General features: G+C 33.6%; 2 protein-coding genes across 4 annotated transcripts; one reads left to right on the top strand and one right to left on the bottom strand.

Moving 5' to 3' along the window:
• Positions 1-2,629: 2,629 nt before the first annotated feature.
• Positions 2,630-6,764, top strand: ABI2 (Protein phosphatase 2C family protein). Its single transcript, XM_022055478.2, has 4 exons — positions 2,630-5,199; positions 5,279-5,590; positions 5,695-5,800; positions 6,082-6,764. Exons 1-4 carry the CDS (start codon positions 4,351-4,353, stop codon positions 6,420-6,422), a joined length of 1,608 nt encoding a protein of 535 aa, XP_021911170.1. The 5' UTR covers positions 2,630-4,350; the 3' UTR covers positions 6,423-6,764.
• A 381-nt stretch (positions 6,765-7,145) lies between these two features.
• Positions 7,146-12,222, bottom strand: MKK2 (MAP kinase kinase 2). 3 transcript variants are annotated; one of them, XM_088206849.1, is made up of 9 exons: positions 11,880-12,220; positions 11,661-11,745; positions 10,628-10,762; positions 9,594-9,818; positions 9,315-9,497; positions 8,992-9,215; positions 8,586-8,631; positions 8,376-8,475; positions 7,146-7,609 (listed from the first exon to the last, which is right to left on the bottom strand). In XM_088206849.1, the coding sequence occupies exons 1-8, from the start codon at positions 11,978-11,980 to the stop codon at positions 8,386-8,388; spliced, it is 1,089 nt and encodes a 362-aa protein (XP_088062975.1). In that variant the 5' UTR covers positions 11,981-12,220; the 3' UTR covers positions 7,146-7,609; positions 8,376-8,385. The 3 variants fall into 3 exon arrangements, with proteins under 3 accessions (XP_088062975.1, XP_021911186.1, XP_021911193.1); XM_022055494.2 differs by having other exon boundaries at positions 7,146-7,521; positions 11,880-12,219; XM_022055501.2 differs by lacking the exon at positions 10,628-10,762 and having other exon boundaries at positions 7,146-7,521; positions 11,880-12,222.
• Between the last annotated feature and the right edge of the window lie 6,375 nt (positions 12,223-18,597).

Raw genomic sequence — 18,597 nt, 5'->3', positions numbered from 1 at the left:
GGGCCTGCAAGTCGCACGCTTGTGCAACCTGTATGCTGTGCACACGCTCATGCGTTGCAAGTGTGCGTTCCGGGCATGCCTGCATTTCGTGTTGCATCACATGCTTGTGTGTAGCGTGCACCTCACGTTGTGCCTGTGTGTTGCACGCACGTCGCGTTAGCTATCCTATCATGTGCGCACCCTGCACGCGTAGTTAGCCCGTGCACATCACATCCTTCTGTTGCCGCTTGTCATTGTCCCATCATCGTCTATTCCCAGCTATTGTCGGTCGCCATATGGCACACATGCATGTCGCCATATGGCGCACATGCAACTCTCCTTTTTTGGCTATTTAAAGCCTTTCCTGATCCATTTTTCATATTTTTCCATTTGGCCAAGAGTGACGAGAAAAAGAGAAGCTAGAGAGAGAAAGTAGAGAGAGAAGCTAGAGAGAAAGTAGAGAGATAAAGTTAGAGAGAGAAAGAGACGAAATCAAAAGAGATCAAGAAAACTCTCTTTCACACGGTAAGCGAGTTTCTCGATCTCATGATTCATTAAAAACTTTTAAGTACTCGTTCTTAGACTCTCCCTTAAAATTTTAAAAACCTTTTCAAAAATTGGGTGTCGAACGACTCTTCCATCTCCTTCAAATTTACGCAAATAACACCATTGTGGAAAAATCGAAAACTTGGATTTTAGTAAGGGATCTTAATATTTTTATGTATTCTTCTATACTTGTTTTCTATATATTGAAAACGTTTAAGGATAATGAAATGGTTATGATTGCTTGGTCAATTTTTTTGCATGAAATAATGTGTTTTGAGAATCGTACGTCATATGATTATTAAGTGTTTTATTTTAGTATCATATACGGATATGATTTGCACTTTGACATTGTTTTAGTTGATATGCTAGGTGTGTGGGTCGGACCCTCGGCCTCGCTTTAAGGGCGATGGTTGAGAAGGTTACTCATTTAGGGCCTAACTCGAACAGGTAACTCGATTGTCTAATATGGGTACATGAGCCTTTACTAGGCCAAGATTGGTGTGGAACCCATTATATCTAGATAGTAAAAAATAATAATTAATGATTTTGAACTGATAAAAAAAGTAGAAATATTGAAAAATCTGTTTAATCGTTATCACTGAAAAATTATCGAATGGACTACTACTGATTGTTGATGAACCACTTCCTATGAATGGTATTACATTCTTTATGACGAGAGTGGAATCGCGACTGATTATAGGGACCACAGCGGCAAAGCAGGATTGTGGTTATTAGTATTCGACTGTTATATGGAAATATTGAATTGAACTATTTCTTATTAATAGTGGTACTCAGAGATCCCTTCTGCCCTTTGTTGATATATGTTAAAACGGGTTCGCGTGAAAATCTGTAAAAACCATAAATAAATTAAATTGATTGATGGTATAACTAGAGTTGTTAATTGATTTCCCATGTTTAGATAATTTTCCTTGGATTGAATATGTTTCTCACTGTTCTGTTATGACATTGCCATGTTTTTTAGTTGGTTCGATTAGTTTCTGTATGTTATTTAATGTTCTATCATGTATGACATGCTTAATTGGTTTAACTAGTTTCTACTATACTGCTCATTGTTTCGTTGTATCATTGATTCTTTTATATTGCATTGCTCCATCTTTGCTTTTTATATTTGAGGCTAGAAATTAGATGTTCCTGATTTAATTTAAAAGGCAAACGTTTTTCTAAATATTTCAAAATGAATATGTTATGAGATAAAGTCAGAGGTGAGCTACTGATTTATAAGGAAATGACATGTTTTCAAAACTAAATAACTTTTGAAATTTAGTAGTTTAGTTTTAATACGATTTCCTTTATTGAGTCTTCTGGAACTCACTCCAATCAATTTCCCTCCAGACAATAATGATTATGAAGAATCACTTCCCGAGTTGCGCCTTGAAATTTGTTTAGATCCATTCACGAATCTATAGTGAACTTTTGAGTGCATTTAGATAATTGTACTATGATGAACTATATTTCTTTTGTAATATTAGAAGTGACTGGAACAATGTTGTATATATTTTTGTTAGCTATCTTCTTGACCTCTGATGTATTTGAACATCAAGTATTTTGTAAATGATGATTTTGTTATATTGTATAATATATTTTGTACTCGTATTTGTTTTGTTATTAGACTCCTTTATTCATCATATAACAGGATGTTACAGTTTTATTTTAAAATTGTATGAAAATAAGTATTAAATGTTAGAATACGAAATTATCTTTCCCTTTTAATATTCTTTTTCTTGCCTTTTTTCCCTTCAACATTAGGTTGAAAGGATTGAAATACACATAATGATCCTTGTACTATTTATTGAACTACTAAATTATTGTATAAAGCTCAGCTGGTAGAGTAGAGTACCAACAATTCTTGTGTCACCAATTCAAATCTTGTTTTAGACATAAAAGATGAATTTGTGTGAGTCTCTATTTTATAAATTATTTGATTATGGTTGATCATAATAGATATTTATTGATATAAATGTATGGAAATACATAATTTTTTTTTTTGGATTTTTAAATGAGTAAAAAATATATAAAGTACATATATGTAGTAAAAGAAAAAGATTAATTATCTTTGTTTTTTTTTTATTTGTTCATATTGTGATTTCTCTCGTTAAATTACTTGGTTAAAAACTTCATCTAAAATGACTCTATTAATTTATAACAAAATTTCAGCATTATACCGGGGATTTAATATGCTAATTAATTGTCATGTTGATTGAATTGTAGAACAGCAGCAGGGTATTAAGAAAATATATAGTAAGTACCAGTACCAGGTGGGATTTCATATGTAGAGGTTTTATTGTTATGTGTTTAAGTTATTCAAAAATTGCAGAAGCAACCTCGTGTTTTTTAGACAATATTATCTTTTTTTTTTTATTTTGATAGAAGTCGGTAAATAAATACCCTTTTAAAAATTAACAAGTTGACATTCCCACCACTTAGATGGCAAGTGAGAGAAATGGGCTTCTCCTTTTTTGACTCATATCATAGCAATTATATAAACAAATAATTTAATAAAAAAATAAACTAATTTTTTAATTAGGAGGACACGTGGAAAAAGAAGAGAGAATGAGTTGCTTTCTTCTTTTGGCACCGAATTTATGGCAGTGTATAAATCCAAACAGAAAAAGATATTTGGAGAGCGTCGTCAGTGCATGAATCTATATATATATATATATATCCCTCCTCCACCCTACACGTCACTCTCTTGGGTCACCAACCCCACATTTTCATTACCATTTACGTGGCCATTCTACACTGGTCACCACCCCACCCATTACTTTCCTCTTCTTTTTCTCATTAATTAATTAAACTGCTGTATATAATTACCACCAAATATTTTATTTGACCTAATTTCTTTATCTTATCTCCGTTTTCCTTTTTGTTACAATCTTATTATATTCTATCATTAAAGTAATCAATGATTACTTTTGTTGTAATGGACACGTGTGCTTCTCCATTTTGACGTGCGTGTCTCTCTCTCTCTCTCTCTCTCTCTCTCTCTCTCTCTCTCTCTCCCTCTGTCAGTCACGTTATGGTTCGGTTTTAAGGTTCCTCTCCTTTGCCAACTTCCTTTTTCGTCTGCTACATGCAGTGTTCGGCTATGGTAAGCCACTCTACATATTCTTTCTGTGGGGGCTGGTATGAATTAACCCATTGGTTTTAAAATTCATTTTCTTCGCAAATTTCTAGACGAACATCGACTGTTCTGCTCATACCGTCCCCATACACACAGGGAAAGGTTAGGTGGATGGCTCATCCTTTTACTTTAGTTATTGAAGGTAAAGGTGGTTTTAGGTGTAAGTAATTGGAAAGAACGAGAAAGAGAAACAAACAAGGATTTCAACAATCAAGAGGTTCAAGTTAATTACCTGTGATTCAGGCAATCTGATTTTCTTTTTTCTGGGCTTTTCTAGTTTGTCTCAATTCCTTTTCATGGCCCCAGTTCTATTCTCTTTCTTGCTTCTGTTGTAGACAATTCCCAATTCTCATTTCCTTCTGTTTAATTTTCATTTTATATACCTTTGTATCTTATGCATCCAAGACAGAAATTACTAAGTTTTCCTTCTTTTTCTTTTCTCTGTCCAAACGGTAGCTATATATAATAGGCACAGTTCATACCATGTTGCCTTTTTGCCTATTTCATTCTATTGTTTCCTTTGTTTAGGTTCCAGCTGAAACTATTCTTCTTGATTTGATTACAGCTTTTTCTTGCTTCTTTCTGTGCTCAGGAGATTTTAGAAGGAAAAGGTAGGGGAATCATTAGCACTTCTTTGAGATTTTAAAAGTTTTAGAGGAGTAAGATCTTTTGATAGAATATCAATGGAGGAGGTGACCCGGGTGGTTGCAGGTCCCTTTAGCCTAACAAATTTGATATGCAATGATTCACTGACCAAAACCCACATGGAATTTGCTGGGGTTAAGCTTGTAGTAGCAAACCCAGAAACCTTGTCATCCGACCACCCTGCAACTAGAGTAAAGCCACCTTATGAATCCATCATTTCTTGTGGACATGAAAGTTTTTGTATTGATACTCCACCCAGTGATATTAAAATAATATACGCTGAGGAATCGGGATATGGAAGAGATGGAGTAATTTTGTCAAAAGTTGTGGATAACAATGAGGGTTCGATTCCCAGCAAACCCATGAATCAAGAAAATGAAAACAAGGACGACTTAGCGTCGTTAGGTGACACCCAGTCAGTGATTAGTGATAGTGGCAGCCTCTGTTGCCAGGAGTTTATAGCTTCTGGATCTAACTCATCAACTGCAATGGGTTGGGAAAGTAAAAGAGATAGTCTTCAAGTGAATGATAAGTTCATTTTGGCAGAAGTAAATTTGAGATCGAAGGCCATGGCGATGGATGTTGAGGGTGGGTGTCATAAGGCTGATTCATCCTCATCCTCATCCTCACCCTCACTATCATCGGAGATGCCACAAGCAAAGAGTAGAGCAGGAGGCCACAATCTGTTGGAATTAAATAACATACCCCTCTGGGGATTCACTTCTATCTGTGGGAAGAGAACAGAGATGGAAGATGCTGTAGCAACTGTGCCTAGATTTCTGCAGGTTCCGACTCAAATGTTAAAGGGTACACTTGGTTTCAGTGGCATAGATCAAAATCTAAGTATCCATTTCTTTGGTGTCTATGATGGACATGGAGGAAGCCAGGTATTCTCAGTCATCTCCACCATTTTCTTTTTATCTCCTGTTAAACTGGATTCATTTCGAAATTTCTATGCGTATATAGGTTGCTAATTATTGCCGTGAACGAATGCACTTGGTGCTGGCCGAGGAAATAGAAAATGCAAAAGCAGGCGTATGCAGTGGAGACAGTTGGCAGGACAAATGGAGAGAAGCCTTTTCCAAATGTTTTGTGAAAGTAGATGCTGAGATTGGAGGTGTAAGTGGAAGCAACCCCAGTGTTGCCCCTGAAACTGTGGGTTCTACTGCTGTAGTGGCCATAGTTGCTCCTACACATATAATAGTTGGAAATTGTGGTGATTCAAGAGCAGTTTTATGTCGAGGGAAAGTAGCTATGCCATTGTCAGTAGACCATAAAGTATGTATTTCTGGTTTTACAGTTTTCTTAATTTTCTGTTTCTCTTCCTATTTCATTGGTTCAGGAACTCATCTTCACATCTATAACATTGTTTATGTTTGCAGCCAGATAGAGAAGATGAATTTGCGAGAATAGAAGCTGCAGGAGGCAAGATCATACAGTGGAACGGATCCCGGGTTTTTGGCGTTCTTGCAATGTCAAGAGCCATTGGTATTTGTTTCTGATCTTTAATTCCTTTATCCTTAAATAGCAATCCTCAAATGTTAAATAGACATATAAATGTATACTTATATATTTCCTCCAACATTCATGATCTTTAACCATGATATTTAGCCCCTAGCAAAACTGCTGTGCATAAAATGAACGATTGTATGTATTACAAGACCAAATGTAACACTAAATGACTTGAGTAGTGATAGGCTTCACCCTTCAATTTCCTTCTTTTTGGAAAGAATACTGAAGATAATCACTCAGATGGATGACATTCACAGGTGACAGATACCTAAAACCATGGATTATCCCAGATCCTGAAGTAACATTTATTTCCCGAGCAAAAGAAGATGAGTGCCTTATTTTAGCGAGTGACGGGCTGTGGGATGTGATGACAAACGAGGAGGTGTGTGACATAGCACGAAAGAGAATCCTTGTTTGGCACAAGAAATACGGTGGTACTTTGCCTGCAGAAAGGGGAGATGGAGGTGATCCTGCAGCTCAAGCTGCAGCAGACTACCTCTCAAACTTGGCTCTCCACAAGGGAAGCAAAGACAACATTTCTGTGGTTGTAGCGGACCTGAAACCTCGTAGAAAGTTCAAGCCAAAACCCCTACACTGATTACTTCATTTACTCACAACATTTTTCAGATCAATTCTTTCCACATGCAAAACTGATTCTTTACTTTGTGATTGAGCCCATAAGTTTTTTTATCCTGGGCTTTGTAACAGCTATATACCCTAAACATGCTCTGTAAAACACCAAACTTTACTATCCATGTTTTCTTTTCTTTTAATTTTGATTCTACTTCTCATTTTATTAAGCTCTGAATTTAGCTCCCATATAATATCTTCATCTCAATTAGGCTTCTCAAGAGTTTTTTACCCTGAGCCCTCAGCACCCATCTTGTACTTTTGTGGAGAAGAAATGGAAGATTACAGGATCAGCTGTTAATATTCTTCACTACATTTTATAAATTCATCCATATCTGTTCTTCTTGATGCACGTGAATTTTAGCGTATCGCAAATACTGTCATAATTGATACAACTGAAAGTTCAACAATAGAGTTTCTGATGCATGGCATGCATTATTCATCTACTTTTCAAGCTTTCATTATTTTCAAACCTCAAAACTCCAAGGCAAATTTTGGGAATATTATACTGATCGTCACTCATAACAAAAATCACTTAAGTCAATCTTTCAAGATTTAATTATTTCTAGAATTATTAACATGTCTTTCAAGAAGCTCATGAACCGTCAGATTTGAAGTGTTTCATTTCTAACATCTTGGGTTAAATCATGCACATAACTGCATTGGGGACGTTAAAATTGCACATATGAGATGGAAGAGATGTAATAAATTCACACCTTCAAATAATAATCACACATTTGTCAAGTTCCTCAATCTAATCCAACATATTACAAGCTCATAATTATACATCAGCAGCATCTTCCATATACGAAACCCTCATTAATTGAATAAATGAAAAACCTAAAAAAATGGCAAGCTATTCGTACAACTCCAAAGTGTTCTTACATTTCGGTTTTTCTTTTTCTTTTTTTTTTTTGAATATCTGTGGTGTCCTAAGCCTTCCCTATCTCATTGTGGCAGCCAAAGTTAATATTGCAACCTCAGGGACAGCAGATGGTGAAAAATCCTAGTAGCTATTCCTTCCACGCTTATGGTCTCGCAGGCTGTTTGATTGCAATTGCGAACTCCTATAGAGACAGAAATCATGTATTTATCCATCATGGTTCAGAGGGCAAGCCAGTCTAATTACTATCATCAAATTATATGATCATGAATCTGGAAATAGTAGTTGTGGGAAGAAAAGTGAATTTGTCAGCAGAAATCTCCAGCTTCGTTATTAAGAGGGGTTTTAAGAATGGTCTTAAAGACATAACCTAATCATGATAACAATTTAAGAAGACTATCACTGACAGCTTAAGATCAAATCATGATAACAATCCAATCATTCCATCTTTCACATAACAAAAATTTCATAAGCATAAAATTATAAGATCAGTAAGTTAGATTTGATATGTATCTTGAAATATAATTAAAAAGAATACGAGTTAAAAAAAGAAAACGGTTGAAATTTAATATTAGCTTGCCTACATCATTATATAAGATTAGATTAGGCTAGATGCTATAGAATTTGAAAACAGACCAAGTACTGGTATGCTATGATTATATGTATAGATTACCCAGACACAACCAGTTAATACGAAGCTTTCTTTTCTTCCCTACATATGTTTCAGTTCCAGAAACAAGAAAATGCTTCAAGGAAGAGGGTCTTGACCGAAAATTACCAAAGGATAGAATCTATAAAAGCAGAAGGAGAAAAACATGAAAAACACTCAAAGTTCAGAAAGGTGAATGCAACAAGCATCTATAAAGCGTATGGGTCTCAATCAAGACAATGAAAATTTGAAGTTAATGTGGTGTTGATTGAACACCATGATGTAAGCAACACAATCATAGAGCTACTAGTACATCATGGCAATAGCTGTAAGAAAGTTGAAAGTTTACATTTCAATAAACCCATACTGAATCCAAGCATTGGACGTACCACACAAGATTCAAAGAGTTGCAAGTGGAGATCCTGCATTGGTGAAGTATGAAGGCAGATCTACATCCAAGTCATGGTACATTTTCATGAAAGGATGTCCCTGGATTTTCACATGGAGTTAAAAAGGAATCAGTATTAAGAGCGTATACCTTATTCTATTCCAATTGAATTACATTTTTAGGAGCTAAGCCATTCAAACAGTTTACACACCAAAAGTTCACGAGCTGACTGTCTGTCCTTTGGGTCTTTTTGTACACTGAAATAGATCATAAACCCCAGGCTAGAGATTAGTGATCTCATATGATTAAACAATGCTCATAATGCAGGAGTAAATTATTTATGCAAATGGTTTACCCAGTCAATCAAAACTAGAGAAGGAAAAGAAAATGCAACACAAGTAATCACATGGAAGATATCAAAACACGAAACATCAGTAGATCACTGTTCTCTACTAAAAACTTTCCATGGTCACAGGAAAAGGAGACAAATGACGGGTAAATCAAATTCCATTCAGAAAACAATTGATCTCTGACCTCAATCATGTTTTATCTCCATTCTCAATCATATTTATCGAAGCACATGGATCAAAATAGCAGATGCAATATAAGGTATTTACCACGCAGAAATAAATGAGCGGAACTCAGGAGAAAATTGATCAGAAGGCACAGAAGGTGGTGGTTGATCAACAATGGCTTCCATAAGCTCATAAAAGCTACTCCACCCTTCCCCTTGGTCCGGTGGTGAATACGGAAACTGGCCTGTTGCACACTCGAGCAACACTAATCCTAAGCTCCAAATGTCACTTTTGTTCCCATATTTACCACCACTAATTCTCTCAGGCTACAAAAAGCGAGACTGCATATTAGCAGCTTCACAAGTTTCAAACTCAAGAGGAAGAAGAAAACTAATTAAAAAATAATTAAAAACAACAACACTCACAGACATATAGTTGTAGGTGCCAACAAAAGTTTTTGCCTGTCCATTGGTGCTTGCCATTATTGTGCTCACACCAAAATCAGTTATCTTCACTTCTCCTCTATGATTTATTAACAAATTGGAAGGTTTCAAGTCTCTGTGTATTATATGTTTTTCATGATGAAGATACAGTAAACCCTGGAGCACCTGCATTTATTAAGAGGTATAGGAAAAAAATAAACATCTTGTACCAAGTCTTGGTCAGCTGATACTTATGGGCTATGCATATTTGCTTTTTCATACCTGCTTGCAGATAGCAGCAAGATAAGGTTCGGGAATTGTTTTGACTTTTCTCAGGAAGTCTGCAAGAGATCCACCATCCATATACTCCAAGATTATCGAAATGACACCATTATTGTAGAAAGATTGATAACAGATAACCACATATGGGCAATTTGATGATTGATTAATTTTCAACTCCTGAGCAATCTGTCTACGTGCCGACTCCTCAATTTTCATTTGGATAACCTGAAGCGAACAAAATGTCATAACTTAGAAAACCCATGAGAGACAGATGTGAATAAGGAAACTCCACCTATGAAAGATTCAAGGCTTGTTCTGATTTTGCCATCAATCAATTATTTTTTTGATACATTAATTTGCTTGAAAGCAGCAAACAGTGACAGTTTATGAAAAAAATTTATCCACAAACCCATGGTAACATAAGAGAGCTATGCTGAGACATGTAGAATATTGGTTTGCTTATCAGTCAAAAACTTCCTGCTCGTCTCAAAGCAGACAACAAGAAACAGTTACTATAGACTCATGACAAGCCAGTCCTCAAATATTGTAATAAAGGCATACTTGGAACGGCTAAACACAGAGAAATAGCATAGGAAGATTATAGATTCTATTTTGGCTAAACAAATATGATTTTTGAAAGATTACTTTGGAAAATGAGTAATTGAATCAGGTAACAAAATGTCAGAGTCAATAACGCTCTTCCTGAAGAACCAATCAATTAACTGACTCCTGTAAGATTCATGCAATCATTTCCTATTAACCGGAGTAGACATCGATCACTTTACAGAAGCAGCAAATATATCACTTTAATCAAAGGTTTGGAGCGATAAAAAATTCTGATACAATCATATTGCACTTTTCAAAATTATATTTATATATTTATCCACTACTGCTCCATAAGTAGAAAACAATTAGAAGGAAAACAAACATAATATCCCTTGAGGCTAGCAAGAAGCAGGGATGGAAATGTTCAATTATAAACAGCATACTATAATTTTTTTGCAAATGCAGCAAATGATAAGCTCTTAAAGTACCTTAAGTGCAAAAAATTGACCGGTCCATTTGTGTTGCACTAATTGCACAATTCCACCATTTCCCTTTCCAACAACCTTAACCATATCTAGATCTTCTAAACTCATTTGGTTGTCTGATGGCATGATAGGAGGTGGCTGGAAATAATCACATACAAAAAAGGTATAACAGAACAGTGAGGAACCATACTACTAGAATTTTAATTTGTTTTCTTCATGGCATTAGCAATTAAAGGGAAGAGAAAAGAATTAACAGTTCCAACACAGTACTAGAAGTGTAACACTAATAAAATCTGTTTTTTTTTTTCACAGAATTAGAAATTAAAGGGGAAAAAAGATTTAACAGTTCCAACACATTCTAATATAAGATTTCATTTGGTTAATTTCTCATTCAATTCCTAGTCAGTTCCTGATTCTAATTCACATATTAGTTTTTTTAGATAAAATCTAATTCATAGGTTAGTATTGCTAGAATATAATTTTTTGCCTTTGAATTTCACCACCACAATTTGAATGCTTTGTTGTGAGGATTCAGGTTTTATTTTGAAATCAGGTTGAATTTTCACTGTCAAGGAATTCAGTTAAATTCCCAACAAAAAAGAAATGTTGAAAACATAATAAATTTCTAATCCCAATTATGGATAGTAAAACTGATAACAGAACCAAAATTAGGAATTAATTAGGAATTGAATAAGAAATTAACTCAACATTGGTATAAGTATAGCATTCCTATAATCTGTTTCTGTACATAATTAGCAACTAAAGGAAAAAAAAGTGACAGTTTCATAGAATTAGCAACAAAGAGAACACTCAATGGTAATTTGAGGATGAATAAAGAAAATTTAGTCATCCGCAAACCATAATAAATCGGATCATTTTCGACCAAAATGCAGTGAAAGAAAATTTCTTCATCTTTTGTTTTTTTATGAGAAATACTTACCAATTTTGTATAACATGTACGTTGGAGAAATTTTCAATGCAATCAAACCCAAAAAGAAAACGATGATGATAACTGAAGAGAGATTTAGAAACTTACGGCGTCAGATTCGCTTTGAGAAACAATTCGAACTCCATCCTTATTAACAAGAAGATCCCCGTCCATAAACGTGCCGCTTTGGGTTCTACCATGAATTCATAACAAGATTACCCAAAAACATTATGTAAATTATATAAGCAGAAACACACATACACACACATATATATGTGTATATATATATATATATATATAGAGAGAGAGAGAGAGAGAGATAATTACAGGAATTTGGCAATGTCATTTCCATCGGAAGAAGGGATGGAGATGTTGAGTTTAGGGTCTAGGTTTCCCTTCTTCATGGGGATTCCTATGGTTATGTTCATAGAATTTGCAAGTCGTCGGAGAAGCGGCAAAAGACTCGGGGCGTTTAGGAAGAGTAAGTAGATGCGTATATACACTTATAAATAAATATGAGAAGTAAAAAGCTGACTCCATTTAGTGCAGAAGTAGGACCAGTCGCCACAATAGCAAACACGAGGAAGACGAGACTTCCCGTTGACTTCCTACTTTCACTCCCACCCATTATTTTATTTTTCTCCTTCCGGAAACAGGGACTGAAATTTCTTTCTATGAATGAAATAGGTTTGGAATAAAACTCCTTTTTTAGAACAATTTCTGTAAGAAAATGACTTCTCAACATCAACATAATAAGGTTGGATAGGATTACAATATTTGATTCCACCACTTGAAAGTTATAAATAACTATAATATTCTCAAAATTAGGATAATTTATAATACCTAAAACTATAATGTCTGATAAACAAGTAAAATTTTAGTTATCGTAATTTATATTGTTTTACGATTATTTAGCTTAGTTCTTGTGTGATTTTATCTTAAAGGTCATCACTCTAATATTGCAATTAATATTCTTCACCAGGTACTCTCATTGGGGAGAATAATCATATGATCACATACACCAACTGAATTAATTGGTACAGAAGTAGAGATTTTAGAGTTAGAAATAAAATGAGCACAATAAGAATGTATTCTATGTAGTGGGATATTTGCAGTAACAAATGTGATATGAAGCCTATGGAAGTCATGTACCATAGTGGAGGTACTAAGTTTGGAGCAAAATTTTGTTTCTTTTCTAGTTTCAAAGACAACATATTTTGCTCCAAACTTGTACCTCTGAACAAAGCAAGAAAATGACTTTCAACATCCCGAGTTTTAATGAAGCATATTGCTAGAGAATTGAAACTGATGTTATAGTAGGCATTAAGTAATAATTGTTAGAACAGGCGATAGATGGAGGTGCAACCACATAATGACAACATATAGAAACTAGTTGAGCAAAAATAGAGGTGGGAAGGAAGAAGAAAAAAAAAAAGAAATAGATGGGAGATTATGCAAAAAAGATATTGAAAAAGCTAAAGAGATAGATCAACATTATTAGATAGAAGCAATGAGTAGGTGAGGTGAGAAGAAAATGGTTTTAGGGTTCTCAATTATTTAAGTTTATATTTATATTGATAATATATATATATATATATATATATATACCAAATTGAATTTTCGTGAGCTTTTTTAAGTCAAACTCGAACTTGTTCTACATTATAAATATTTCCTCGCTAACCCAAACTTGAAATTTTCTAAAAAGTTATTATAGGTCATATTTAAGAAAGTTACTTGGACGAGTTTGGGTTAATAATGCATCCTTAGGTACCAGGTCTTGTATGCACTCTGTCGTTGTTGTGGGTGTCATGCCTTGTGAATGTTTCTGTATGAGAATTAAGATGACAAAAAGGTAGGGTGAATAGATATAAACAAGTATTATTTAAAGAGTTTAAATCTTTTAAGCTTTGGGGTAATGTTTCAATTTAAACGAGTTATTACTATTACATTTTTAAGACATAATCTGGTTAAGTTTAAGATTTTTTTTACAAGTCTTGCACGTTTACGAGATTTTTCTATAGAAATGCAACGTTATGACGTGCCCATTTTTGGATTGGAGGGTCAAACAATGTGAAGTTTTCTTATATTCTAGCCTTACTAGTTCCTTTTTTTTTTTATCATACTCGAGAACTCTAGGTAGCCAAAATTTGATACCATTTTCTCCATTGTAGGTATTTTTACTATACAAGTGACCTAAACATTCAACTAAACATTTGTCGTATACATTAATCCATTTTCATTTAAACACCTACAAGGATTGAGATTGATTTTCATTAATGACATAGTCATTGAAACAATCAACTATATGATGATATCAATGCATTAAAATAAATTAACAAAAGCAATTATTAATATATAAACTAACAAAATAAAAATCCACATTCTCGACAAACACAATATATTTAAAAATCATATCACATTTAAAATCTCAAAACAAACAATATATTCCAAAGTTACATAATAGAATGAGTCTTAAAGATCAAATTATTGAAAAGTAGTTATGTATTCAATTTAATTTATCGACTCTGCACTCGGTGAACATTTAATTTACAAGGTTATCTTTCCATATGGTAAAAGGATTTGAAGTTTCAGTGATATAAATAGTGTTTTCAACATCAAGACCACCTTATTGATTGTATTCTTAGTGTACAAGTTACTCGATGGGATGAGATTGTATGACATCTCTCTCCTAACTGAATTATATTGTAAACAACAAGTAACTATAGTACAGTTTTGAATCCTAATTGAGTAGAAATACTTTTAAATATGTTTCATCTCATTTTGATATATCAAAGTAAGTCTTTATCATAGTCTCTTAAACACTTATTTTTAATTAAAAAACTCTTAAGTTATAGAAGGATGACAATCTTATCTTAGTTAATTCAATTAATATATGTTGATGTAGCTTGAATTTTGGGGCTATCTTATCTATATTCTGGGGATAGTTTATGTTTATTATAGTGAATATTTTATGTATATCGTGGGAATATTTTGTATTTAACTTAGAGAATATTTGATGCATATCATGGAGAGTTTTGTTGGGAGAAAATTCTAGTAGTCTCTTTATAAATAGGTTTACTAACTTATTGATGATGTACTCTCTTTTGATCATAGTAAAAAACTTTTTTATCGATCTTGCTTGTGGTTTAGACATATTACTGAATCACGTTAAATCTTGTATGTCTTTTCTATTTGTTTTACTTTAATGTGATTATGTGCGGTTTAAGAATTTATTTATTTAACAAGTGATATCAGAGCTCAGGTTAGTAAGAGAAAGTTAAATCAAAAGGAGAGAAGTGTTGTCCCTTAATACCAAAAGTGACAGTGGTGTCTAGCGATGGAAGATGAAAAGACTACTATGTCTGAGGGAGACGAACTGCACAACGATTCATAGAGACAAAAACAAGAACCAATTCCGTGAGTACTAACCAAATCTCTACACGATGGAAGAAGATCTGATGAAGTGCTCGATCTGGCTGTAGGTGTACACTGGTGCAAAAGAAAACAAACTGTGGAGTAGAAAACCCGATTTACTCGTGTGATGAAACGAGATATAAAGAAGCCGCAACATGATGAAACTAGAGCTAAAGAGATTGCAACCATGTGAAGCTAGAAAATGGGGGGTTGCGCAGGCTGGAGAAGAAGAAGATCCACAGTGGCCAAGCTGTAGGAAAGTCAAAAATGATTTCAGCACAAGTTTCACCAGATCCGTGTTGGATCTGAACCCACCAACGGTTTCTGTGGTGATTCTGGTCAGTTTGAGGTAGCACGTGATAGTTCTTGCGACAATGCATGGGCGACGCATGGTGGTCCATTAGTAGCACATGGGGTGCACAATGGGGTTGCACTCGGTGGTTTTTATGTAGTGGTGGTTCCCTATGAGTGATTTTTTATTTTTTAATGATGGCATTTTACTCTATTTTTTTTGTACACAGTTAAGGGATTTGAGATGACATCCATAAAGTATAAGATAAAAAAATTTAATGGTAGAACGAGTTTTAGTATATGAAAAATTATAATAAGATCGTCCTTAGTTTTACAAGGTTTATAGGGGGTAATTGAAGAAAACTTTTCTGAGGGTATGAGAGAGTCAGATGAGGCAAATATGTAGGATAAAACTTTATGTGTGATCTTCATGAGTGTGACTGATAATGTTATACGAGATATTGCTGGAGAAAGTTCAGTTTCAACTGCGTGGAAGAAACCAGAAGAGTTATACTATATAAAATCATTAACGAACTGCTTTTATTTTTTAAAAAATATTATACAATATGAGAATAAGTGAAGGTAATCTCATTAAACATCTTTATGAGTTTAATTCCATAATTATATACCTAAATAACATAGATACAAGATTTATAATAAGGATTATGCATTGATTGTACTATGTTCACTACCATTTTTTTATGAGACTTTTTTTGATACTCTACTATATGAGAAATCTAGTATTTCACTAGATGATGTTAGTAATACACTAAAATTAAAATAGTTAAAAAAAAACTTTTTAAAGTATAGAACAGAAAGAAAAGAGCACAGACAAAGGCCAGATCAAAATCTAGAGGTAAAAAGAGACTATTTTGAGTGTGAAGAGTAAGGTCACTTTACGAGAGACTGTTCTTGGCTAAAAAAAGAAAAAAAGTACGAGAGTTCTGTTAATATAATCGACATAAATAATTCTAATGATAGTGATAGTAGTTTTACTAGGGAACTTTTATATGTCAGTTTAGATCATAGAAATAATTTTGGATTATTAATTATGGTGCTATGTTCTACATGTGTTTACATAGACATTAGTTTGTTACTTACAAGTAGATGAGTGGTATTGTATATATGGGAGATAACAATCCGTTGATTGTAGTTGAGATTAGTACTATCAAATTAAGAATATTTGATGGTACTATTAGAACTATTGAGTGTTAGCATGTTATTCAGATTAAGAGGAATCTGATTTCTCTTTCTACATTAGCATCTCAAGATTATAAATATTATATAGAGAATGATATACTAAAAGTGTATAAAGGCTCTAAGGTACTCATGAAAAATAGTTTGGAATCTAGATTGAATGTTTTTTAGAGGAATACAATTTTAGGAGAAGCTGTTGTAATATTAGAGAGCAGTAATATGAATTAGTTGTGACATTTGCATTTGGGTTATATGAGTAACAAATGATTATATATTTTAAGAGGTAGATTTTGTTGGACGAGTATGAAGAAGGTAGTACATAAGATCAGGGGTAAGTTAGATTTTGTTCATTCTTATTTATGAGGTCCATACAAAGTTCTTTTCAAGAGTAGTGTCAAATATTTTATGACGTTGATTGATAATTATTCTCGAAAGATTTAGGTGTATTTTTTGAAGTCCAAAGAAGAGACATTTCCAACATTTGTAAGGTGGAAGACCATGATTGAAAAGTAAATAAAGAGAATGATCAAGTCTCTTAGGACTAATAATGAGATAAAATTTTGCAATCATGTATTTAATGATTTTTACAGTATAAAAGGCATAATGAGACCCCACACTTGTGTTGGGATACTATAATAGAATAGTATTACAGAACGCATGAATATGACACTTTGTGATAGAGCACGAAACATGTTATCTCATTCGGGTTTGAGACATAAATTTTGGGCTGACATTATGAACACTACTTGTTACTTGGTTAATAGATCTTTATCTATAACTATCGATTGTAAACTTCCTTTTGAGGTATGATCTAGGTCATAGATAATTACTTTTAATTGAACGTATTTGGTTATTCTGCTTATGGTCATATGATAGATGGTAAAATTGAGCCGACGATAAAAAAATACATATTTTTGGGTTATGCATCTAAAGTGAAAGACTACATGTTGTGGTGTAGTGATCCCAAGTCTCTAGGGTTGGTTATCAGTAGAGATGTAATATTCAATGAGTTTACTTCACTAGACACTCAGAAGGAGAAGACATTAGTAGAATCATATCACGGTTTCAGAGAACAAATAGAGTTAGAAGTTCAGTTAAATGATCTAAGGAATAAAGTGCAGGTTCTTAATTGTGATAATGCACCTGATCAACAACAACCATATAGTATTGTAACAGGCAGGGAGAAAAGACAGATAAGACCACGACAGAGGTATGAGAATCTAATTATATATACTTTGTCAGTTTTAGGGACAGTTGATTTATAATAACCAGGGAGTGCATACACAGATAAGAGGTTAGTGTAGTATGTGAAGAATTTGATGACAGACATCACTTCGTTTAGGGATCAAGTAGTAAGTTTAGGTGTGACCTAGACTTGGTTGGAATATGCGATACGCGATAGCACTTTTATGAGGGGCATGATGGCAAGACGACATGACAAGACGATTAGTTGCTTAGATGATATAGAGAATTCAAGCTAAAGAAATTTTTTTTGATGTAGCTTGAATTTTGGAAATAACTTATCTATATTCTAAAGAGAGTTTATATTTATCATAATGGATATTTTATGTATATCTTGGAGATATTTTGTATTTATCTTAGAGAATATTTGATTTATATCCTAAAAAATTTTATTAGAGAAGAGCTCTAATAGTCTCTCTATATATAAGTTTATTAATCTATTGGTGATGTACTCTATTTTTATCATAGTGAAAAACTTTCTTATTAACTTTACCCGTAGATGTAGGCACACTATCGAACCACATTAAATCCTATGTGTCTTTTCTATCTATTTCACTTTGTTGTGATTGTGCATGGTTTAAGAATTTATTTCCCCAATAATATATTTATCTTCTATACACTATAAATTTTGCACAATTCGTATACCGCACATCATAAAGATAGTAATAACTCAGAACTACTTCTTTTTAAGTAGTGTTAATATACATCCCTTTTTTAAGTTCCTCATGTATGTTTGAATAAATCAAGTTAGTTTATTAGTTCATAATTCCTTGTCAAGAGTCATCTTAAGTGTGCGTATGTTTGTGATATAACATCACCTCCCATTTGGTGCTGATCCCTCCTAACTAGGTAGTGCATAAATAAATTTAAGATTTTAATTAAAATTTTTTGGCACAAGGAA

The sequence above is a fragment of the Carica papaya genome, chromosome 7 (assembly GCF_054855325.1).
Source record: "Carica papaya isolate Zhongbai chromosome 7, ASM5485532v1, whole genome shotgun sequence".
Taxonomy (NCBI): domain Eukaryota; kingdom Viridiplantae; phylum Streptophyta; class Magnoliopsida; order Brassicales; family Caricaceae; genus Carica; species Carica papaya.
This window is presented reverse-complemented; position numbering and strand designations above follow the sequence as displayed.

Excerpts from the sequence above, each read along its gene's own strand:
- ABI2 (XM_022055478.2), top strand. The coding sequence starts at position 4,351 with ATGGAGGAGGTGACCCGGGTGGTTGCAGGTCCCTTTAGCCTAACAAAT. Across the intron at positions 5,200-5,278 it reads ATGGACATGGAGGAAGCCAG|GTTGCTAATTATTGCCGTGA; the intron begins GTATTCTCAGTC and ends ATGCGTATATAG. Across the intron at positions 5,591-5,694 it reads CATTGTCAGTAGACCATAAA|CCAGATAGAGAAGATGAATT; the intron begins GTATGTATTTCT and ends TTATGTTTGCAG.
- MKK2 (XM_088206849.1), bottom strand. The coding sequence starts at position 11,980 with ATGAACATAACCATAGGAATCCCCATGAAGAAGGGAAACCTAGACCCT. Across the intron at positions 11,746-11,879 it reads AATGACATTGCCAAATTCCT|AACCCAAAGCGGCACGTTTA; the intron begins GTAATTATCTCT and ends AATTCATGGTAG. Across the intron at positions 10,763-11,660 it reads CTCAAAGCGAATCTGACGCC|CCACCTCCTATCATGCCATC; the intron begins GTAAGTTTCTAA and ends GATTATTTCCAG.